At 40.3% G+C, this 25,127-nt stretch overlaps 1 protein-coding gene across 2 annotated transcripts in view; it reads left to right on the forward strand.

Moving 5' to 3' along the window:
- CHD1L (chromodomain helicase DNA binding protein 1 like) overlaps positions 1 to 25,127 on the forward strand; it is an 88,492-nt gene that overhangs the window by 15,880 nt on the left and 47,485 nt on the right. The window contains exons 2-9 of one of the 2 annotated variants that reach the window (XM_064588378.1): positions 8,912 to 9,024; positions 12,014 to 12,120; positions 12,669 to 12,783; positions 13,562 to 13,593; positions 17,767 to 17,848; positions 20,681 to 20,852; positions 22,532 to 22,687; positions 23,464 to 23,556. In XM_064588378.1, coding sequence (XP_064444448.1) covers positions 8,912 to 9,024; positions 12,014 to 12,120; positions 12,669 to 12,783; positions 13,562 to 13,593; positions 17,767 to 17,848; positions 20,681 to 20,852; positions 22,532 to 22,687; positions 23,464 to 23,556 — 870 coding nt within the window. The remainder of the gene's footprint in view (positions 1 to 8,911; positions 9,025 to 12,013; positions 12,121 to 12,668; positions 12,784 to 13,561; positions 13,594 to 17,766; positions 17,849 to 20,680; positions 20,853 to 22,531; positions 22,688 to 23,463; positions 23,557 to 25,127) is intronic. The other variant, XM_045896805.2, reaches the window with a different exon arrangement.

The following is a 25,127-nucleotide window of genomic DNA, read 5'->3' on the forward strand; positions in this document are numbered from 1 at the left end:
TAATTTTATTGTTATGTTAATTACCATACATTACATCATTAGTTTTTGATCTAGTGTTCCCTGATTCATTGCTTGCGTATTACACCCTGTGCTCCATTCAATACGTGCCCTCTTTAATACCCATCCCCAGGCTAACCCATCCCCCATCCCTCTCCCCTCTAGAACCCTCAGTTTGTTTCTCAGAGTCCATAGTCTCTCATGATTCGTCTCCCCCCTCCGATTTCTCCCTCTTCGTTTTTCCCTTCCTACCTTTTGTTTTTTAACATATAATGTATTTGTTTCAGATGCTTTTCTATCTGTAGAATTGCAGCAATTCTTTTCTTAGATTTCTGATTGAGTTTGCAGGTGTTCAGAATGATTTGATAGCTATCTAGCTGAATTCCATGGACCAGACGAAACTAGGGTCCCCTACTTCTCTGCCATCTTCCTTGAAAAACTGCCATTATTTCTTCAAATAAGTTTTCTCCCCCCTTTTCTCTCACTTCTTCTTCTGGGACTCCTGTAATGTGAATGTTAGTGTTCTTGATGTTGTCCCAGAGATCCCTTTAAGCTATCTTCATTTTAAAAAAATTCTTTGTTCTTTGTGCTGCTCTGTTTAGGTGAGTTCCTCTGCTCTGTCTTCAGGTTCACAGATCTTTTGTTTCATTTAGTCTGCTGTTGAATCCTTCTGTTGTCGGGGTTTTTGTTTTGTATTTTGTTTTTCAGTTCAGTTATTGTGTTCTTCAGTTCTCCGAATTCTGTGTGGAACTCGTATTTTCCGTCTCTTTGTTGAAGTTCTTATGTAGTTCATTCATTCTTGTCCCAAATTAGATGAGCATCTTTATGACTGTTACTTTGCATTCTTCATCAGGTAAATTATTTAACTCAGTTTCCTTGAATTTTTTTCCCAAGGGTTTACCTGTTCTTTTGTTTAGAACATATTCATATGTTTGCTCATTGTGCTTGTCTCTCCTGTCAGTTTCTACGCATAAGATGAAACAAACACCTCTCCCAGTCTTGAAGGGTTGGTTTTGTGTAGGACATTAAGTAGGTGATAAAACTTACCATTCAACCCTGTTAAGCTCTTGGTTGTCTTTTAAATCTTTGTGATTTTCCAGGCAGCCTCCTTTACTTTATTTATTTATTTATTTATTTATTTATTTATTAAGATTTTATTTATTTATTTGACAAAGAGAGAGCCAGCCGGCAAAGTAGGCAGAGAGGCAGGTGAGAAGCAGGCTCCCCACTGAGCAGAGAGCCTGACACGGGGCTTGATCCCAGGACCCTGAGATCATGACCTGAGCTGAAAGCAAATGCTTAACCGACTGAGCCACCCAGGCACCCCAGCCTATTTTAGTTTTAATAGGTCCCAGTAGTTTAGGGTCTGCCAAGACCAGTCAGTTTCACAAAGGGGAGGATCTCAGTCAGCAGTTCCATTCAGACGGTTTGGAAGCCAGACCCTCAGCAGCTTTTAAAGAATACAGATACATACAGTCCTGGGGCGCCTGGGTGGCTCAGTCAGTTAAGCGTCTGACTTCAGCTCAGGTCATGATCTCAGAGTCCTGAGGTTGAGTCCCACATCAGGTTCTGTGCTCAGCGAGGAGTCTGGTTGTTTCTCTGCCCCTCCCCCCACTGGTGCATACACGTGCGCACACTATCTCTCGCTCAAGTAAATAAAACCTTTAAAAAAAGAATTCAAATATATACAGTCCTGTTGAACTGCAGGTAGAAGCCCCACTGCCCTCAGAACCAGGCAATTTTTTTTTTAATTTTATTATGATATGTTAGTCACCTAATAGTATATCATTGGTTTTTGATGTGGTGATCCACAATCCATTGTTTTTGTATAACACCCAGTGCTCCATGCACTACGTGCCCTCCTTAATACCCATCACCGGGCTAACCAATCCCTCCTCCCCCGTCCCCTCTAAAACCCTGTTTGTTTCTCAGAGTCCATAGTCTCATGGTTCATCTCTCCCTCCAATTCCCCCCCCTTCATTTTTCCCTTCCTTCTCCTAATGTCCTCCATGCTATTCCTTATGTTCCACAAATAAGTGAAACCATATGATAATTGACTTTCTCTGCTTGACTTATTTCACTTAGCGTAATCTCCTCCAGTCCCGTCCATGTTGATGTAAAAGTTGGGTATTCATCTTTTCTGATGGCTGAGTAATATTCCATTGTATATATGGACCACATCTTCTATATCCGTTCCTCTGTTGAAGGGCATCTCAGCTCTTTCCACAGTTTGGCTATTGCGGACGTTGCTGCTATGAACACTGGGGTGCATATGGCCCTTCTTTTCACTACATCTGTGTCTTTGGGGTAAATACCCAGGAGTGCAATTGCTGGGTCATAGGGTATCTCTATTTTTAAATTTTTGAGGAACCTCCACACTGTTTTTCCAAAGTGGCTATACCAACTTGCATTCCCACCAACAGTGTAAGAGGGTTCCCCTTTCTCCACAACCTCTCCAACATTTGTTGTTTCTTTCCCTGTCCATTTTGGCCATTCTAACTGGTGTAAGGTGGTATTTCAGTGTGGTTTTGATATGGATTTCCCTGATGGCTAATGATGATGAACATTTTTTCATGTGTCTGTTAGCCATTTGTATGTCTTCTTCAGAGAAGTGTCTTTTCATATCTTCTGCCCACTTTTTGACTTGATTATTTGTTTTTTGGGTGTTGAGTTTGAGAAGTTCTTTATAGATCTTGGATACCAGCCCTTTATCTGTTGTGTCATTTGCAAATATCTTCTCCCATTCTGTGGGTTGCCTCTTTGTTTTGTTGACTGTTTCCTTTGCTGTGCAGAAGCTTTTTATCTTGATGAAGTCCCAAAAGTTCATTTTTGCTTTTGTTTCACTAGCTTTTGGAGATGTATCATGAAAGAAGTTGCTGTGGGTGATGTCAAAGAGATTACTGCCTATGTTCTCCTCTAGGATTTTGATGAATTCCTGTCTCACATTGAGGTCTTTCATCCATTTTGAGTTTATCTTTGTGAATGGTGTTAGAGAATGGTCGAGTTTCATTCTTCTGCATGTGGCTGTCCAATTTTCCAGCACCATTTATTGAAGAGATTGTCTTTTTTCCATTGCATGTTTCTTCCTGCTTTGTCAAAGATTATTTGACCATAGAGTTGAGGGTCCCTATCTGGGCTCCCTAGTCTGTTCCATTGGTCTCTATGTCTGTTTTTGTGCCAGTACCATGCTGTCTTGGTGATCACAGCTTTGTAATATAGCTTGAAATCGGGCAACATGATGCCCCAGCTTTGTTTTCCTTTTTCAACATTTCCTTGGCAACTCGGGGTCTCTTCTGATTCCATACAAATTTTAGGATTGTTTGTTTCAGCACTTTGAAAAATGTCATTGGAATTTTGATCAGGATGGCATTGAAGGTATAGATTGCTCTGGGTAGCATAGACAGTTTAACAGTGTTTATTCTTCTGATCTATGAGCATGGAATATTTTTCCATCTTTTTGTGTCTTCAATTTCTTTCATGAGTGTTTTGTAGTTCTTAGAGTATAGATCCTTTATCTCTTTGGTTAGGTTTATTCCGAGGTATCTTACAGTTTTTGGTGCTATTGTAAATGGAATCGTTTCTCTAATTTCTCTTCTACAATTGCGTTGTTAGTGTATAAGAAAGCAACTGATTTCTGTGCATTGATTTTGTATCCTGCCACATTACTGAATTGCTGGATGAGTTCTAGTAATTTGGGGGTGCAGTCTTTTGGGTTTTCCACATAAAGTATCATGACATCTGGGAAAAGAGAGAATTTGACTTCTTCTTTGCCAATTTGAATACCTTTTATTTCTTTTTGTTGTCTGATTGCTGTTGCTAGGACTTCTAGTACTATGGTGAACAATAGTGGCGAGAGTGGGCATCCTTGATGTGTTCCTGATCTTAAGGGAAAGGCTCTCAGCTTTTCCCCATTGAGGATGATATTCACTGTGTGTTTTTCATAGATGGATTTTATGAACTTGAGGAATGTTCCCTCTATCCCTATACTCTGGAGAGTTTTTTTCTTTTTTAAAGATTTTATTTATTTATTTGAGAGAGAGAATGAGAGACAGAGCACAAGAGGGAAGAGGGTCAGAGGGAGAAGCAGACCCCCCCGCTGAGCAGGGAGCCCGACGGTAGGACTCGATCCCAGGACTCCAGGATCATGACCTGAGCTGAAGGCAGTTGCTTAACCAACTGAGCCACCCAGGCGCCCTCTGGAGAGTTTTAATCAGGAAGGATGTTGTATTTTGTCAAATGCTTTTTCTGGATCAATTGAGAGGGCCATATGGTTCTTCTCCCTCCTCTTATTAATGTGTTCTATCACATTGATTGATTTGCGAATGTTGAACCACCCTTGCATCCCGGGAATAAATCCCGCTTGGTCGTGGTGGATGATCCTTTTAATGTATTGTTGGATCCTATTAGCTAGGATTTTGTTGAGGATTTTGGAATCCATATTCATCAGGGATATCGGTCTGAAATTCTCCTTTTTGATGGGGTCTTTGCCTGGTTTGGGGATTAAGGTAATGCTGGCCTCATAGAATGAGTTTGGAAGTTTTCCTTCTGTTTCTATTTTTTGAAACAGCTTCAGTAGAATAGGTATTATTTCTTTTTTGAATGTTTGGTAGAATTCCCCAGGGAATCCATCAGGCCCTGGACTCTTGTTTCTTGGGAGGGTTTTGATCACTGCTTCAATCTCGTTACTGGTTATTGGCCTATTCAGGTTGTCAATTTCTTCCTGTTTCACTCTTGGCAGCTTATAGGTTTCCAGGAAGGCCTCCATTTCTTCCAGATTGCTCAGTTTCTTGGCATATAGTTGTTGATAATAATTTCTAATAATTGTTTCTATTTCCTTGGTGTTAGTTGTGATCTCTCCCCTTTCATTCATAATTTTATTAATTTGGGTCCTTTCTCTTTTCTTTTGAATAAGTCTGGCCAGTGGTTTATCGATCTTATTAGTTCTTTCAAGGAACCAACTTCTAGTTTCGTAGATCTGATCTACTGTTTCTGGGTTCTAATTCATTGATTTCTGCTCTAATTTTAATTATTTCTCTTCTAATGCGTGGCTTAGGCATTGTTTGTTGCTTTTTCTCTAGTTCTTTAAGGTGTAGAGTTAGTTGCTGAATTTGGGATTTTTCTATTTTTTTGAGTGAGGCTTGGATGGCTATGTATTTCCCCCTTAGGACCGCCTTTGCAGTATCTCATAGGTTTTGGACCGATGTGTTTTCGTTCTCATTGATTTCCATGAATTGTTTAAGTTCTTCTTTGATTTCCTGGTTGACCCAAACATTCTTGAGCAGAGTGGTCTTTAGCTTCCAAGTGTTTGAATTTCTGCCAAATTTTTTCTTGTGATTGAGTTCCAGTTTCAAAGCATTGTGGTCTGAGAATATGCAGGGAATAATTTCAGTCTTTTGGTATCAGTTGAGACCTGATTTGTGACCCAGTATATGGTCTATTCTGGAGGAGAAAGTTCCATGTGTGCCCCAGAAGAATGAGTATTCTGTTGTTTTAGGGTGGAATGTTCTGTAATTACCTATGATGTCCATCTGGTCCAATGTATCATTCAAAGCTCTTGTTTCCTTGTTGATTTTCTTAGATGATCTGTCCGTTGCTGAGAGTGGAGTATTGAGGTCTCCTACAATTAACGTATCATTATCAATATGACTCTTTATTTTGGTTAACAGTTGGCTTATGTAGATGGCTGCTCCCATGTTGGGGGCATAGATATTTACAATTGTTAGATCATCTTGTTGGATAGACCCTTTAAGAATGATATAGTGTCCTTCTGTGTCTCGTATTACAGACTTTAGTTTAAAATCTTATTTGTCTGATATAAGAATTGCTACCCCAGCTTTCTTTTGAGGTCTGCTGGCCTGGAAGATGGATCTGCATCCCTTCACTTTCAGTCTGGATGTATCTTTAGGTTCAAAATGAGCATCTTGTAGGCAGCATTTGGATGGGTCCTCTCTTTTTATCCAATCTGCAACCCTGTGCCATTTTATGGGAGCGTTTAGGCCATTCACGTTGAGAGTGATTATTGAAAGATATGAATTAATTGTCATCATGTTGCCTGTGAAGATGTTGTTTTTATAGATTGTCCCTGTAAATTTCTGTTGTAGGTCACTCTTGGGGTTTTTCTCCTTTTATAGAACCCCTCTTAATATTTCTTGCAGGGCTGGCTCAGTGGTCACATATTCTTTCAGTTTCTGCCGGTCGTGGAAGCTCTGCATCTCTCCATCCATTCTAAATGAGAGCCTTGCCAGGTAAAGTATTCCTGGCTGCATGTTCTTCTCATTTAGTACCCTGAATATGTCTCGTCAGGCCTCTCTGGCTTGCCAGGTCTCTGTGGATAGGTCTGATTTATTCTGATGTTCCTCCCTCTGTACCTAAGGAATCTCTTCCCCCTAACTGCCCTTAAGATGGTTTCCTTGGTTCTAAGATTTGCAAGTTTTACTATTACATGCCGGGGTGTTGGCCTGTTTTCCTTGATCTTAGGAGGGGTCCTCTCTGCCTGTAGGACTCAAATGTTTGTTTCATTCCCCAGATTAGGGAAGTTCTCAGCTACGATTCACTCAAATACATCTTCTAGTCCTCTTTCTCTCTCCACTCCCTCCGGGATTCCAATGATTCTGACATTGGAACGCCTCATGGTGTCACTTATTTCTCTGATTCTATTTTCATGGATTCTGAGTTGTTTTTCCCTGGCCTCCTCTTTTCCCTTTTTATCTATTATGTTGTCTTCCAGGTCGCTTATTCGCTCTTCTGCCTCAGTTACCCTAGCTGTTAGATTATCTAGATTGGATTGGATCTCACTGATAGCATTTTTAAGTTTTGCCAATTCAGCTTTCATTTCTGCCCTTAGAGAGTCTGTGTTGCCATTAATTGACTTCTCCATTCTAGCCATTGTCTTCACAATTGCTAGCCTGAATTCCATCTCCGACATCTTGGTTATATCTGCATCCATTTGTAAATCTGCAGCATAAACCATAATCTCTGAGTCTTTTCTGTTTTGGGGCTTCCTCCTTCTAGTCATTCTGTTGATGGGTGTTTGAGGGAATGTATAGAGTCCAAATTATTGACCAGAACCCAAGGAAGATGCACCTGTTTTCTTGGGACCTTAGGGTTGCTGTCCTCTTGTTTTCCCATCCTGTCTTCTGCGGGAGGGGCCTGCCACGCTGTTACTCAGGCAACCCTGTTTGGACGGTGTTGCCTTGCCCCGCTGTGGCCAGGGATGGGCTCAGCGGGATTCAGTCTTTGGGTCTTTTGTTCCCTGGCGGCTTTTGGTGTCTCTTCAGGGAGTCAGAGCAGAAGAGATCATTTCCAACCCTCTGCTTCAGAGCAGAGAGATCGCAGTCTGCTCTTCAGGGAGCTCTCCAGGCCACACTATCTCCGTTTCTGTCTCTGTCCATGCTGCTATAAACTGCAGCTTCCTGGGTTGTGTGCCCCTCTGCAGCGCTCCCAGTCCTGCCTCCAGGTCAGGGCACGTCTCTGCCCTTTGTACTTCTAAAACCGCCAGCCGCTCCCAGTTCCCCTGCGCGTGGCCCCGCCGCTCGAGGTTTCCGTCCCAGGGGCTGCAGTTTGCAGGTGCGATACTGCCGCTCCAGTTTCCTTCACGGGGGCTGCCCTAAAGTCCTTTCCCCGCCACTACCGGTCTGCGAGTCTGTGCCCTGTCCACAGCGCACAAGGCTGTCGCTCACTGGAGGTGGATCTCCAGGGCCAGGCACCCTCCCGCTGCCGTTTATCCTCTGATATCTGCCCGCGGAATCAGGGCGCCCCGTTTCATACCTCTAAACCAACTGCCTGCGATATTCTGTTTGTAGAGATCCAGATCTTCTTACATCTCAGGCTGGTTTCGTGGGTGCTCAGAGTGGTCTGGTAGATATCCAGCTCAATTCCGGAGACCAGTTGAAATAGGGTGCCCTACTCCTCCGCCATTTCCCCCCCGCAGAGCCAGGCAATTTTATGCTGTCCTTTGGGCAGCAGTGACAAAATTGGGGTACAGATAAGTATATAAGCACTTTTCTGGGAGATTCTGGTGAGCTGTAGCAAGGAGGCAGAGTGAGAGGGCAATGATGGCACCCTACAGCCGATATTCTCTGAGAGTACTTTTGTAGCCTCTAGATCCTGCCTAAGGGGAAGCCTGCCCCAAAGCTGAACTTCTAGGACTAGCAAGTAGGACTTTTCCTTAGTTTCAGTTTGCTGTCTGTTTCGGGCTTTGGGGTGGCAGCATACCATTGTTACAGTCCTGTGGGACCCAGGAATGCAAGCCCCCCTAGCCACCAGAGCGGGGCAATCACGGGAAAGCCCTTGGGTGGCAATCACAAAAACCAGGGCAGCAGACGTAAAAATTGGGCACCAGACCTGTATAAGAGCTCCCCTGGAGATATGCTTGCACTCTGGAGTGTGATTTCAGATGTTTTCTGTTGTTCTTGTGCACTGTTAAACATTCTCTGTGCAACATCATTTCAGTTCTTAGCGGTGCTGCTCCTCTGTTGAAGCTGAATTTAATCTAGTCTTGGCTTGATTTTTTTCTTTTACCACTGATGGCAAACTTAAATGGTTGCAGTTAAGGTTGCAGACACATGTACCATCCAAGTGTTGTTGGTTGTGGTTATGTTGCATTAGTGATGCCTCCTTCCTAGAATGGACACTGGCACGAGAGCCAGGCAGTATAGAGGCAGATCCCAGCTTGACTTTCTCATCTGGCAAGTGGATCCCATGACATGGACAGGCTGTTAGGGCTTCAGATATAATGGTGACTTAGTCTGCTCAAAATGTCATTTGAGAAGAAAAAAAAAGTTATTTGGAAGTCAGCACATGCATACATTTCTGTAACTTCCTAGCTGTGATGTTCTTTAGTTGAAGTCTTAGAAGATAGCTTGTGAGTGCTGAAATGGCTGATTTTCAGACTTGCTGTATTTTTTATTCCTAGGGATTCATCTACGCTCTTATCAACTGGAGGGAGTCAACTGGCTCGCTGAGTGCTTCCATGGTCAGAATGGCTGCATCCTGGGAGATGAGATGGGCCTGGGTAAGACCTGCCAGGTATGTTACTGTGGAGGGACCGCTGTTCACCTCCGCTGAAATACCTCTTCACAGCCTCTCACTATCTGTAGCTGCTCCCTACTAGTGTGGGTTTTTATACTAGGAGGTGAAATGCCTAAACCTTTGTGAAGAGATTATGACCTTGGAATTGATTTTCCTAGTTATGGGGATGGTTTTAACTGTGTCACTTGACATAGGATTGCAATTAATGGGCAGGGTTTTTCTCTATGAAAATATATCTGTCTCCCCGGGATCAAATGGCCTCTGCCCTCCTTAGCGATACTTCTATTTAGTTAACTGGATCTATTTATTTCTCTTCCTCAGTGGGTGGTAGGGCTACTTCTCATTTCTGTGCTATGCTAGAGAAGTGCAGAGGAAGAATCCTGTCTTCCAAAATGCCTTGGTCATCTAGTGGGAGCACCCAGTCTAGAGACCTGGAGAATCAGATGTGGCCTCCTTGGGCATTGAGATGGATTATTCTGGCAGGAGGATCACCAACATAGCCCTGTGTTGTCAGATGTCAGTGGAAGGCTTGGATCGATTGAAAGTCCGGACACAGACACTCCTTGGGTTAGTCACACAAGGTTTACTCATCTATAAGATACTAAAGAAAGTCAGTGCAGTCAGGATATACAGCAGAGGCCACTTGATCAGAAACCATGGACATATAAGTTTCCCCATACCAAAAAGTTTTTACCAGTGAATAGACAGAATGAGTGAAGGTCTCATTGATCCCTTTAGAGGCTCTTTTGCCCCCTGCAAGTCTGACCTGACATACATAAACATCCAGTTGGAGCAGTTCTGCACATAGTTCTACAAACATTCTGTCTGACCACGTGTTGGAGACTACTTTATATATGTCACGTATACCTCATTGATCTAGGGGTTATTCGGAATACAAAATGACCTCTGAGTATGGTACCCTCAAGGACCTCATTTGTCACCTTCAGGTTTCTCAGGCAAATAAATCGGGTCCTCAGTTCATTCCTGAACTGAGAATTATGGAACTAGAACAAAGGTAAGTTTTCTGGATCTCTCTGGGAGCCAGGCTAAGAGATACTCGGATCATGTACAGAGCCCTCCCTGCAGTCTCCTTTGCTTTGCACATGGAATCCCTCTGACTTCATTCAGAGCCAGCAAATTCCACTTGTTCTTTGTCTTTCTCCAGAGTGTTCATATAGCTCTACCTTAAGTGTCCTAAAACTATTATACCTCCAAATTCCATGTTGCTAAAATTTTGTTCAGAATTTTTGCATCTGTGTTCATGAAAGATACTTATCTGTAGTTTTCTTTTCTTATAATGTCTTTGATTTTGGTTTTGTGGTAAAGATGGACTCAGAATGAATTGAGAAGTTTTTTTTTGTTTTTGTTTTTTTTAAAGATTTTATTTTTTTTATTTATTCATGAGAGACAGAGAGAGAGACAGAGGCAGAGGGAGAAGCAGGCTCCCCGCGGAGCAGGGAGCCCGATGCGGGACTCAATCCCAGGACCCTGGGATCATGACCTGAGCCGAAGGCAGACGCTTAACCGACTGAGCCACCCAGGCGTCCCTGAATTGAGAAATTTTTGTCCCCTTTGGTTTTCTAAAAGAATTTGTGTAAAATTGGCATTGTTTCTTCTGTAAATGTTTGGTAGAATTCACTAGTAAATCCAAATTAATTTTGTAGATACATGTGGTTTACACTAACAAAAGATAAATTTTTCTCTCAATAGTATCCTCAGCAAAAGCTAAATAGAATGATTTTATTCCTGTATGTACTTCTTGGGTGATTGCTCTGGTACAATCTGGGCTGGGAAGTGATGGATAGTTAAAAAAGGAAATTCTTTTTTTTTTTAAAGGAAATTATTTCCATTATAAAATTAATGTAATCTCGTTAAAAAATAACTGCCACCCTATAGCCACAACACTCTATCCATAAGCAACGAATAGCAGTGTGTTTTAAATGGTTGACATTATAGCGTACATGTAGTTTGTATTTTATTAATCTAACTTTGTTACTGTAATTATCCATTTTATTATATCCTTCACAATCATCTTCTGCTGGCTACATAATATTCCATCAAGAGAATTCATCATAACGTAAATATTCTGCAGATGAGGAATGGCCAGGTGTCCCCTCTTTTTGTGCTGTATTAACCTCCATGTGAATATCCTTGGGCATATAGCTTTTTCAGGATTTTGGATTGTATCTTTAGGATAGATTTTCTCAGAATGGTTCAGCATCTGGGGATGGGGGCTCCTCAAAATTTTGTTTTATGAAAGAGTGTGATTTTCTCTCTTTATCACAGAAACAAACTTTTCTAGTCAAAAGTACGTACAGCGATGTCCTAAAATATGCCTGTTTGGCTTTACAAAGATTTTTGTTTTATATGCTTATGAGGTGTTATTTATTGTTTGTTTTCTTCACTAGAATGTATGCTCCAGGAGAGCTAGGAGTTTTGTCTGTTTTGTTCACTATGATATACTTGATCTTAGAACAGTGCTTAGCAAAATAGAAGGCACTCTATAAATGCAGGCAGAAGGAAGGAAAACACTAAGGAAATGAGGGAGGAAATTAGGAAGGAAAACATCCTTCCTCTGGAGAGTGTGGCAAGCAGTGGAGACCACCACATAGTAGGTCATCTGTAGTCACATCTTGGATGTTCTTGCCTTATGTTTTCAGAGTTTTCTTGATCTTGTGCATTATTTGCACTGTTTTCATTTATTTCTGTTAATCTTTCCTGATTTTTTCCCTTTGCATCACAGGGTTCAATACATAAATACTGAGCACCACTGCTTGTGAACTATTGATGTAATTGAGTACCATAAATTTCTTTGGCAATTCTGTTTAGGCTTACATGATTTCACTTTAGGAATGGATGACTCTCCAGATGTGTGGAAGATTGTATGTTATTTTTTTGTTTGTGCTCCCTCCAAGGTCATGGCAACTTTGTGGTTGTTTCTCATGTGGAAATGTGTTAAAAACTGCCTTCTTTTTGTGTGTTCCAGACTATTGCTCTCTTCATTTACTTGGCAGGAAGATTAAATGATGAAGGACCATTTCTGATTCTTTGCCCCTTGTCCGTTTTGAGCAACTGGAGAGAAGAGATGGAGAGGTATAGAGCAGATGTAGCTGCAATTTTGTTTTTTACATTGATTAAGATTTTTTTTCTGGGTGGTATGTGAAATATGATAAAGCAACATATTGTCCCAATCAGTGATTTGATTTCTTCCAGACAACTCTGACCTAAGGCAATGTAGGTAGGAGAAAGAATCTGATGGGGGTAAGGTTCAATGGATGTTATTGTTACTATTTGGCAGTTTGAAGATCAGTACTCAGTAAATTTTGCTGAACTAAAGGAGAAGCCATCTTTTTCGCAGTGACATGGGAAGTAACCAACATGGAAAAAATAGTTTTCTCTTTAGAATTAGTATAGTGCCCTTGTAGATATTCATCCAGCCCTTCTGCCTTTTCACACAGGAACTTATTCATAGTTTTACCTTTACTCTAGATAAGATTCCAGAGGCCCAGGACTCTTTCTGGTTGCAGGACATCATGAAGTCTTCATGTCCTTGATCTTCCATGAAATGTACTTTTCCAGATCTGTACACCCTTCCCTTTGGCTCTGCATTGGTGTTCATCTACCTCTTTTCTTGGATTCAGATTTGCTCCAGGTCTTTCCTGTATAACGTATGCAGGTGACAAGGAGGAGAGAGCCCATCTACAGCAAGATCTAAAACAAGAGTCACATTTTCATGTGCTGCTAACTACCTATGAGGTATCCATTTATTTCTCTATAGCAAGAACTCTTAACCTGGTACTGTAGAAGTTGCAGAATCCACTGGAATTAAATTTAACTTTTTTTGAGAGCATACATTTTTCTGGGAGAAAAGTCTACTTCCATTAGATTCTCAGAGAGGGACCATGACCAAAGGAAGTGAAGGACAGTTGTGTTCCAAATTAGTTGGCTATCTCTCCCTCTTTCCTGGTGCATCAAGGGTGAAGGTTCCCCAGGGAGGTGGCACTTGGCTGGTGAATAGGAGGAGGCAGGCAGGTAGGAGAAAGGGTTTTGTGGGCTTAAGCATTGTCTATTACTGTGGGATGGGAGTAGAGGACACTAAGTTCCAGTTTCATTTTTTTTTTTAATTATTTAAAAAAAATTTTTTATTATGTCATGTTAGTCACCATACAGCACATCATTGGTTTTTGATGTAGTGTTCCATGATTCATTGTTTGCTTATAACACCCAGTGCTCCATGCAATACGTGCCCTCCTTAATACCCATTCACCATGGTGGGGCGGGGGGGCGGATCCAGTTTCATTTTAAGTTCCTATTCTTTAAGGGAAGACTCAGTCACTGTAAGCAAGACCTTCCACTTATTCGTGCCTATGTTTTTTCTCTGGGATAGCGCTACTTAAAAATTATGCTCAGAACTTTTTTTACTTAGTGAATGAATGAGACTTAACTCTTAAACTACAGGATTTAGCTAATAAGAAAGTAGTTTATAGTATCAGTTATGTTAATACTAGTTATAATGTATCTTTTTTCTTTTCAGATTTGCTTGAAAGATTCATCATTTCTAAAATCGTGAGTATGTTGCACTGCTTCAGAAACTGTTGAATATGTCATGAGAGTCATGTCTTTACATTTTAGTACTTTGTCTCTTTCATCGTGTGTCTGGTACATCTTCCTGGTATGTCTTCCATGAGTCTTATTTACAGACAGGTGGCATGGCGGAATGCCTGCACTATAGCCCATTGCTCATTAGCTGTGTGTCCTTGGGTTACTTAACCTTAGTGAACCTCAGCATCTTCATCTGTGAAATGAGGATAATTAAATCTCGCTTTGGATGGCTGTTGTGAGGATTAAATAAGGTGTACATGATGGGTGGTTAATAAATATTAGACTCTTTTCATTGCAAATTGCATAGACATCTTTCAGGACTGCTGTTTGGAGATTTTACAATAATATAGGAGGTGAATTATTCGAGCCTTTTCCTAGAAATATCCTGAGTAGCAGTCAGTGCTATAAAAATCACTTGTTAGGAAGGGAGTTTTAAATATACTTTTAAGTAGTTAGCTTTCAGGCTCTCATATCAGCTCATGAAGTATAGGAAACCTAGATGTAATTCTTCATACTACCTGATACTAGGGGTGATATGTTACAGTATAGGGTTGGGACTACGGTTATAATGTAAATTAAACATTAGCCAGACTTTAGGTACATAAGAAAAGATGTGTTGACAGGATTTCATTCTCCGTAGAATGCATAGTTATGATGTGGTTAGGTGGGCATCTTTAATATTCAGAAACTTGTTTTCATAGTGCTTTATCAGTATTTTACATGTTATTTCTCATCCAGGTTCTTCTGAGTTGGATTTCTATTTTCATCTTTTTTTTAAGATTTTATTTATTTACTTGACACAGAGAGAGAGAGAGAGAGAGAGAGCACAAGTAGGCAGAGTGGCAGGCAGATGGAGAGGGAGAAACAGGCTCTCTGCTGAGCAGGGAGCCGGACGCGGGGCTTGATCCCAAGACCCCAGGATCACGACCTGAGCCAAAGGCAGCTGCCCAACGGACTGAGCCACCCAGGCGCCCCTGTTTTCATCTTATTTTGAGATACTAAAGGCCCAGACATAAATTTCATGACTTCCATCCCATATTTTGGTTCACTTAAGTTTCATTTAAGTGAGCACGTTATCTTACTCTTCTTAAGAAGAAAATATGCTTTCCCTCTATCTTTTTTTATTATTAATATCCAACTAATACTTGTTGAAGATCTTTTCTTTGGAAAAACACTGTTTGGGAGTTACCAGCAGTGCCAGGAAAGTAAACTCTAGAGCTCCCTAAGAGGATGTAGACTCCAGTAGAGGGAGAGGCAGTATTTGGATATCCGTAATACAAGGCAGAATGTGGGAAGTCTCAAAAGGCTAGAAGATTGGGACATAAATGTTTTTGGGTACTTAAATTATCCTACGTAATCTTCATGAAAACCCTAGTAGGCAGGTATTATTTATTGTTCATATTTTGGAGGAGGGAAGTAACAGATTAGGTAACCCAGCCAAGGCTACATTGCTAATAATGGCAAAGCAGATATCCAAATATAGCATGCATTGCTGTGGAAACTTTAAGAGAGCTTCTCAGTAAACAAACAAACAAACAAACAAACATACATACATACATCTGATACTGATTCCAGAAAAAAACAAAACAAAACAAACCCCAGGGACAGCTTCTCAAATTATATAACTGCACTGGAGTTTCACATTATTCATCAGAAATACAGTCTTTTTATATTAAATCATCCATCTTAAGTCCATCCCATGTGAATTTAAGAACCTAAGTAATAAGGGGGCATTTATAATGTTGGCTAACAGTATGAACCCCAGGGGTACAGATTTATTGTTTTGATAGACGTGACAAGGTTATTTTGTGTATTACTAGATCACCACTGAGAAGAGCCAGAAAGGGTAATATAATACCTGTCCTAAAGAGGTTTTGTGGGGAATTAAGGTGGTGTACATACCAATATGAAAAATACGATAAATTTTTTTTGATAACAGACCTATGAAATCTTCAGGTCGAGAGGGTTAGAAGTTCCCTCATCCCACTCTCCATTCAGTGCTGAAATTCACTCCACCTCTTCCCCTCCAGGGGGCATCCTTTGGTGTACTTTGGTGTTCTTTGATGAGTGATTTGACCTCCTTCCTTTCACCGAGCCCACATCCATCTCCCTGTAGGCTGCTTCACTGATAAGCTTTTACCGTGTGCTTGCTCTTTGTAAGACTTTAATACCCAGTTCTTCCCAAGGAAATAGCACCTAAATTGTTTTGAATGCTGATTCGAACAGGCCAGGTGCTATTTTATGGCCACTTAGCCACCTTATCTCATGACCACTGTCCAACACCAGTTGGACACTTACTCCTTGTAATCCTTAAATGCATCTCCTCCAAGTGCTACCCAGCAGGAATGATCCCAGTTCCTACTCTCTTTGGACCCCCAGTTCTCCCTCCATCTGCATCGCTCTCAATAGGTAGATGGTACTAGGTTTCTGTTTCTGCACCTGTTTTCTGGATTTTCTCTGTAGCCTCAGAAGAAGAGGGCATCTTCCTTGTAAGGCCAACACCTGCTGAAGATCTTTCTCTAATTTTTGAGTGATTTTTATTTCCCTACCCACTGTCTTTCCAGTGTATCTTCCTTGTATATACATTTAGTTTTTTAAGTATAAGAACAATGTAATAAGCACCTAGGTGGCTCAGTTGGTTAAGCGTCTGCCTTCGGCTCAGCATGATCTCAGGGTCCTGGGATCGAGCCCCACATCAGGCTCTCTGCTCAGTGGGGAGTCTGCTTCTCCCACTTTCTTCCTTCCCTCTCGTGCTCTCTCTCTGTCTCAAATCTTAAGAAAAAAAAAAAGAACAATGTAATGAGATTACAGAATGTTTGCGAACAAAATAAAAATTGAGGGGCGCCTGGGTGGCTCAGTCGTTAAGCATCTGCCTTCAGCTCAGGTCATGATCCCAGGGTTCTGGAATCGAGCCCCACATTGGGCTCCCTGCTCCACGGGAAGCCTGCTTCTCCCTCTCCCACTCTTCATGCTTGTGTTCCTGCTCTTGCTATCTCTCTTTCTCTGTTAAAATAAATAAATTAAAAAAAAAAAACAACTTCAAAATAAAAATTTTAAAAATCTTATAACTTTCACTTTGTTATCTCTTGCATGGTTTCTCATTTCTGAGAGGATACATAATATTTATATATTTTTTAGTTACCATGGGCCTTCTTATTGTAAGATAATCATCATAGTATTCAAAATGCTGAATAATAAAACATCATGTATAATTGGACTTATTTATTTTCAGCTTTTTGCTACTTTAAATAATGCAGCTTGGAACATATTCATACATAACATATTTTTCCATATTTCGAATTTTTTTGTGCTCTAGCAACAGCCACCAGTGACTTCCATGGTATATTGAAAGGATGTATCTTCCCGAACATCTATAACATTTGATCTTGCTCACTGCTTTCCCATTTTTAAATCTAAAACACTTTTTAAGCTACTATGACACCATTTTCTCTTGATTTTTCTTCTGGGTTTAAATCTCAGCTCTACCTCATTCTAGCTTTATGACCTTGACCCAGTCACCTAATCTTTCTGAGCTTTAGTCTCCTTGGTGGTAAAATGAGCAGAATAATGTCTATTCACCATGTTCTCTTGGATTAAATAACAGACATAAAGCCCCAACCAAGCACAGGATCTGGCACATAGTAGGTGGTCATAAATGTTTCCTTTTGCTTTTTGTCTCTAGCTCCTTCCTTTCTGCCTTTATGCACAGATCTTTCCCATCTTGGAAAACAAATTCCCTTAAACTTAGTACCTTATCCAGATGTTGTCTTTTGTACATGGCAGGCTTTCAGATAAGAAGGTAATTTGAGGGTGCCTGGGTTGCATCCGACTCTTGATTTTGGTTCAGGTCATGATCTCAGGGTTGTGAGATTGAGCTCTGTGTGGGGCTCCATGCTCAGTGGGAAGTCTGCTTGAGATTCTTTCTCTCTGCCCTTCCCTCCACTCATGTGTGTGCTCTCTCTCAAATAAATAAATAAATAAATCTTAAGAAAAAAAGGCAATTTGAGTGTGTTTCTAATAGAATGGGCTTAATATTAGTCTTTCCAACACTAGTGCCGGTTGTATGGTAAGACTTTTTGGCTATGAGATACATGCTTGGGTTACACAAAACTGAAAGCTTGGACTTTTCTCTCACAGCTTCCCTTGGAGTGTTCTTGTTGTGGACGAAGCTCACAGGTTGAAAAACCAAAGCTCCTTGCTGCATAAGACACTTTCAGAGGTAAACTCACAGGATAGTCTTAGTTTTTGTATGACTTCTTTAAAAAAAATACTATCTTGGGCCTGTATAGAGTTAGTTAAGTTGAAACATTTTTTTAGTCAGATTTCTGTAGGGCTAAATAAACATTTTGTGAGTGACAGAGGTAGTACTTAATATGGCCTAACTTCTTCCTCTCGTCTTTTACATAAAAGATAACATTTACTGAAATCTGGGTATCAAATAATAAGACACTACCTCAATAAAATACGTTGTATTTTTGGAAATGTTTCAACTCTCTTTTGATCTTCAGAGGGGTAATTCTTTAAAAATAATCTTCTTATAACTCTTCTGTCTGCAATAGCAGATACATCTGACATATTTTACCCTTCCCCCCCATTTACCTTTTTTAAGGATTTGATAGTTCACATGGAGTAATGAAGAGACCCCATTGCATGCCATTGACTATTAGCTCTGGTCTCTCTTGTCTTTGTCATACTTTTGAGTGTGATACCCTTGATCTCATTCCCTTCTCTTGATCTCTGGCACCATTGCGGCACAGTGAGAAATGAGAAATGTCAGTGTAGCCCTAGATTTGCCCTCTTTTCTGAGGAGCCAGTGGAACAGCTTGTGAGTAAGAAGTGCCCTTCTCCTTGCTGACCTTACAAATGAGACCACATATGAGAATTCCTGTGGCCATCACTGAAGTTTGGTCCCTGTCCTAGAACATCATGCCCTATAACAAATGAGTTAGTAAATTTAGAGGTGATTTGCAGGAAAGTCTTAGGTCTGAATTCTCTGTTTACTGGCTAAAAGTTGTAGTTTTTAGCATTTTAATGCAGATATGGTCACTGTCCATTATTAGTCCAGTCTCAAAGATTGCTATACCCTGGAGGGCCCCCTCCACTCTATGATGTCTTTTGCCTCTTTTAGGGACTCTTAACAGTATCTTTTTCCCAAGAGGTTGTCATATTCTGGCACCTAACCCTAAACTACCATGCCAGTTTACTAATGGATAATGGGAGAAGAGAAGCAGGTGTAGTAAAGGAACCCCAGGGTTTGGAGTGGCTAAGTTCTGTTGCGGGTCCCAGAGTCTATCCTTGTTATTCATAAGGAAACTAAGTCTCAGAGGGATTATGTGAGGAATTTCTGTGTCATCTAAGCATGAACTGGGGTTTGAATTGCAGACAACTTGTTGGTTGGAAAGAAATGTATTTATTGATAGAGGTGGGGAAAAGGGTAGTACCTTTTTTTCCCCTTTATAATATTGTTTTCAGCTTGTTTGTAAAAGTTGGAAGCAATTTGTAGTGAAACATAGGGAGTTGGTTATGCAGTTTACAAAGTAAGTATAGTACCTTGACAAAGTAAGGCTGCCATGAAAAATTATGTAGAAGAATATTTAACAACGTGGGAAATGTTTGCAAAGTATCATACACAAAAAGAAGTTTTAAAAATACTGTATACAAAGAGATTGTCACTTGATTTTTTTCACCCAGTTATAAGTTTTGATACTAAATGGAGACTACTGTGAATAAATACATTAGCTCATGTGGCCGTATAAGTTGACTGTAGTGACCAACAATCCTGGTTATCTTTTTGACTTCATATTCTTTGGTCACCCCAGCTCTTTGCTTGGTGAACACATTGTAAAAAGGTGAATTGGTTGTTGAAAGCATTTATTTCTGACCAGTTCCCATACTTAAATTCTATGAAAACATTGCCCTATCAGCAAAGCAGGCATGAGTGGGTGGACATTGATTAAACAATTTAAAAGAAAACAAAAAAAGGAGATTGCAAAAAAAATAGTAATATATCATTTTCAAATCAGTTTTAATTGTGTTATTGCATCTGTTACCTTTTCTGACTACGAAATCAGTATCTTCTTATGACCCCCTCCAAATCAAAATATAGAAACACAAGAATAAACATAAAAACCATCAATAATCTTATTCCCGTGCATACATTAACATTTGGTATATCAGCTGCCATATCCTTTGCTGTGCGGGTGAATACCCAAACACATAAATATGCATATATATTATTTTAGAAACCAAAATATAGTGCATTTTTATATTTAAAATAAGGTGTGTGTATGTATACATATGTGTATATATGTATCATACTGTATTTCAGTATTTCAAATAACATATATGGGATATGGCTTTCCGTTTTTGCTGCATTCTTTAACTCAAATGGCATTAGTTCTTATTAATGTCAGTTTGGAGGTTGTCCTTCGCTTAACCTAATATCTGTTACTGTCTTTCCTAACCTTTTATTTCATTGGTCTCTTATTCTTCTTGTTCTTGTTGCTCAAAATTTAAAGAATTTCTTTCATTTTGGGCTGTATAAGGCCCAGAAACATCCAGAAGTCTTGATGTTTTGGGTGTGATACACCCTAAAGTTGTACATTCTTTTAGTGTAGATCTTCTTGCTTCTTGCTTGTAGTGGTGGGGCTGATGCTATAGCTTTTTCAAACTGCTTGAGTAGATACCATGTGCCTCTGATGCCTCAGTAGACTCACCCATGTGGGTAATAAAATACAGCTTGAATCCCCACTAAGATTGAGTAACAATAACCATATCAAATACTCATGTAGTCCTTCAGAGTTCACACAGTGATTTTACTTAACCTCCTTGTAACAGTATCTCCTTCACAGGATATTTGTCCCCTTCTTACAACTGAAGAGGTATTATTTCCTACATCAAATCTCTAGTATACCGCTTGAACCGAGTCTTCTGGTTTCATGTCCTTGTGGTCACCCCATTAAATTATGCCCCTCTTTGTACAGGTAAAGGTTGTGATGGGGAACTTGGTCTTGCTTTCCAAGGTTATAAATTTTTTACTTTACTTATTTATGTATTTGAGTTCTCAGTAGTCTTCAATCTCCTGTTGACCGGAACTCCCATCCAGAACAGCCTCCAAGAGCTCTACTCTCTCCTCAGTTTTGTGGAGCCTGATCTCTTTCCCAAGGAGCAGGTGGGAGATTTTGTTCAGCATTACCAGGATGTTGAGAAGGAGTCTGAGTCAGGCAAGTTCCCTTCCTTGAAATCATGCCAAGAAGTCTGGGCCCAGAAACTTCCCTGGTGTATAACAGATATGGGGTTATAGGTAGAAAAGAAAGAGAATTGATAACCGGAGGGCACCTTCTAGGGAGATAAAGAGCCACACAAAGCTGAGGTGATGCTAGATCCCTCAGGTTGTTCCCAGTTGTCTGCTATTCGTGATTCTCATTTGTTATACAATTCTACAATACGACTTAATGGATCATTTTTGGAAGAAGTAGAAAGAATCTGCTTCTCCACCTCCCCCTCCTCCCCACGTAACTTATATAATATACTTTTGTAACTGGTTAACTTTCTGTGCTATTTCCTGAGGCAGAAACGTATGTGGGTACTATAGTCCCAAACCACTCCTGAACATTCCACACACGGCACTGGTGTTTCTGTCAACAGTGCACCAAAACCAAGAGTCTGGGATGAGTCAGTGGTGGGAGCAAAGGAGGGGAGCCATCCTCCTTTATACAGCTGCCAGTTGCAGTCTTCTTCCTTCTGCACCTTTGCCCCACTGCCTTGTAGAATAACCTGTCTATCCCCATACTGTTATCCCAGGATGATGGTTCAAAATAAGTGCTAGGCATGCCGACTAGTGGGGATATGTATACTAGGTGAGTATGAGTTGGAAGGGCTTCTCACAGCAAAAATGCCCATACCATAAGCTGAAGATTACCAGGGGAACCTCCTCTAATTGCCTCCATATTTAGGGTTGCCAGATAAAATATATGACACCCAGTCAGATACTACATGGGACGTACTCCTATTACAAAATTATTTGTTGCTTATGTGGAATTTATATTTCACTGCATTCTTGTATTTTTATTTGCTGTACCTGGCAACCCAACACGCAGTGGAATTCCAGTTCAGGCTAGTTTTTGAAGTTCATGATACCTGGGGAAGGAACAAGGGAGTTGAACTGAAAAGAACTGAGTTTGAATAATAGCAACATTAGCCTCCAGCTGTATGACTTTGGATAAAGTGTGCTTAACTTAGCTATGAAAATGGGGACAATATTACTTGGCCCTCTACTTCTGAGCTGCTATGCTGGTTAATCAGATTAAGTGCAGAAGTATCCTGGAAATAGTAAAACTCCATGTAAATGAGATTATTAATAACAGTCCAGTTCTTTGAGTGTTCCTAGTTCTTGAGTTGAGAGCCAGTAACAATTTCAGAAGGAGTTGGGAAAAAGAACCCAATGAAGGAAGAAACATGGTTGGCCCTTCAACCAGGGGTTAGGGGTGTTGACGGCCCACACACAGTCAAAAATCTGCTATAACTTTTGACTTCCCAAACTTAACTACTAATAGCCTGCTGTTGACTGGATGCCTTACTGGTAATGTAAACAGTCAGTGACCACATATTTTGTGTGTTAGATGTGTTATGCTGTATTCTTGACAGTCAAGGGGCCAGAGGAAAGAAAATGTTAGGAAAATCCTAAGGAAGAGAAAATACACTTACAGTACTATATTTATTAAAAAAAAAAAAAAAGAATCTGCGTTTAAGTCAACCTGCGCAGTTCAAACCCATGTTGTTCAAGGTTCACCTGTACTGTGAAAAATAACCATACTGGTCTAGCATGTGTAATTGGCATGAAAATTTCATCCTACTCTTCTTGTGTTGTTGGTTTGTTTTTGTTTTTGTTTTTCTTACACAGCAAGTGAACTACACAAACTCTTGCAGCCATTTCTGTTGAGGCGGGTGAAAGCTGAGGTAGTTACAGAACTTCCCAAGAAGACAGAGGTAGTGATATACCACGGCATGTCAGCATTGCAGAAAAAATACTACAAGGCCATTTTGATGAAAGACCTAGGTAATCAGAGGGCACTTGACTGCTTAGAAACTAAATGAGGATGTGATTTTATTATTATCCCAGGATGACTGTTCAAAATAAATGCTAGGCATGCCTACTAGTGGGTATATGTGTACTAAGTGAGTAAATATCTTATTATCACACTTGCTTTGTATAGTAATATGGGATGGAATTTTGTATTCTGAATAATGTTCAGGTCAGCCACAGTGAAACCATGCGGGGTATCTTTACTGTAATGCAGACTTTATTGGTTGTTGCACTTGTGAAATTTCCTTTTCTCTCCCCACCACCCCCCACCAGTTGCATAGAAGTTAGTTAAGCAAACACTTCTAGGTATGCCAGTCATGCCTTTCATCTTTCCACCCCATCAGATATTTAACACATTGCAAAGCTTTTTTGTTGGACTGGATTCACTGAGAGGAATTAGGAGTGGGAACAGAGAGAGAGGAGTAGAACAGTCTGTCACTTTGTGTTATTTTATCCCTTGGCTCCACAACAGTAGTTAAAGAAGGGAATTTAGAATTGTGCAAAAGTAACAACATACTCCTGAGTTCATTTTAGTTAGGCTTCCTTAAAACAAAGTGATAGTTAAGAAAACTTCATGTGGATATGCTGTTAATTCTTAATGCAATTCAGTGAAATTTAGGAGGTTAATATAGGTTTGAGAGATATATTACTGAATAAGTAAGGTTAACTTATAGTTTTTGTTTGTTTTTTTTTGTTTTTGTTCAGTAGTCCATATCTCTCTCTCTGTCTTTCTCTGTTGCTGTTTTCAGATGCATTTGAAAATGAGATGGCAAAGAAAGTTAAACTTCAGAACGTCTTGTCCCAGCTTCGAAAGTGTGTGGATCACCCATATCTGTTTGATGGTGAGACAATGTCCTTTTTTCTCACATTGCTTTTCATGAACATTTCTGTGGCCAACATCCTCACAAAATTCTTCAAAAGCATTGCCTGTATTTACTGTCTAGTTTGTTCCTCCATTTTCTTTTGTTAATTTTTTCCTGTTGATGTAATCTAATATATCGTTCATATTCAACTTTTTTCAGTTGTTCCCTTAATGTCCCTTATGGCTTTGACTTTCTTCTTTTAAAATTCAAAGTCGAGTCATAGATCTGAATTATATTTGTCTGTCTCTTTATTCTCCTATAATCCAGAAACATTCCTCAGCTTTTTTGTTTGTTTGGTTGGTTGGTTTTTTGGGTTTTTTTTTGGTCTTGCCTGAAATTACAGTTTTGAAGAATCTCAGTGCTGGTTGTTTTATGGGTTGTCTCATAATCTGGATTTAGGGATCATTTCTTTGTGATTAGATGTCCCATTGTCTTTTTTTTTTTTTTTTTTAAGTGGGCTCCATGCTGGACTGGGCATGGAGCCCAAATGCAGGGCTTGAACTCACGACCCTGAGATCAAGACCTGAGCTGAGATCAGGAGTCAGATGCTCAACCTTGACTGAGCCATCCTAGATGTCCCATTGTCTTAAACCCATTCCGCTGTCGGCCTTTCATTACCGCCCTTCAACTTTGCAAGTTTACCAGTGATCTCCGGTGGTTGTCAGTTCACATTTTAATTAACCTCTCAAAACCTTTGACACAGTTGATCACTTCTTTCTTGAAACACTTTCTTCCTTTGGCTCCTGGAACAGCGCTTTCTCTTGCATCTCCATTTCCCTACCTCTGCTCTTTCTCAGCCTCCTTTGCTGCTTCCCCTCCATCTTAGAGATGTCTGCAAATTTCCCTCTAAGTGCTGCTTTAGCTAAATACCGCACATTTCAATATGTAGTATTTTCATTTTAATTCAAACAAGGGCTTTTTTGATTCACTCTAATAGGTAGCCTTTGGGACACTTCTAGGACTTATGTGGCCATGGGGGCACTGGAATGGGTAGGATCAGTGTGGAGGATTTGCTGGTGTCATTTTAAGGGCGTATTTGCAAGTAGCACTATGAATTGTTTTAAATGTCACAGAATATTAATTAAGTGCATTTCAGAATCTTTTCTTAAGGCAGGGGGCATTGGGAACATGGAGATTTTGAAAGAAGCCCTCTGGGTTATTCTGACTGCCATTCCCTTCTTGAGAATTACTCATTTATACATCTAAGCGTTATTTCTTGATTTGTTTTCCTGAGTGAGAGTCTCAGATTTTCAGTTCTCTGGCCGTTAGCATGTCCTTGTGCCTCCCTTTCCTAAAGAGTGGGCTTGTTCCTTGGATGGACATTTATTAACCATGTTGGGGGTGTCAGGCTCTGTGATTGATGTTAAGCAGCACCAAGATTATCATACAAACAAATAATTATAAAACGTCTCAAAGAGAGATGAGATTTGGGCCCATTTTCAGTTAGAAGGAGCTTAGCCTCTTGCTGTAGCCTCACTATCAGCTTCTCTACTTAAGAAGTCTGCCATGACCAGGGGACACTTCATTGGGAATAGGTTCCCTATTTTTCA

This window comes from Mirounga angustirostris, unplaced genomic scaffold (assembly GCF_029215605.1).
Source record: "Mirounga angustirostris isolate CCGP_5_RB_7025 unplaced genomic scaffold, mMirAng1.0.hap1 SCAF_4, whole genome shotgun sequence".
In the NCBI taxonomy this organism is placed as follows: domain Eukaryota; kingdom Metazoa; phylum Chordata; class Mammalia; order Carnivora; family Phocidae; genus Mirounga; species Mirounga angustirostris.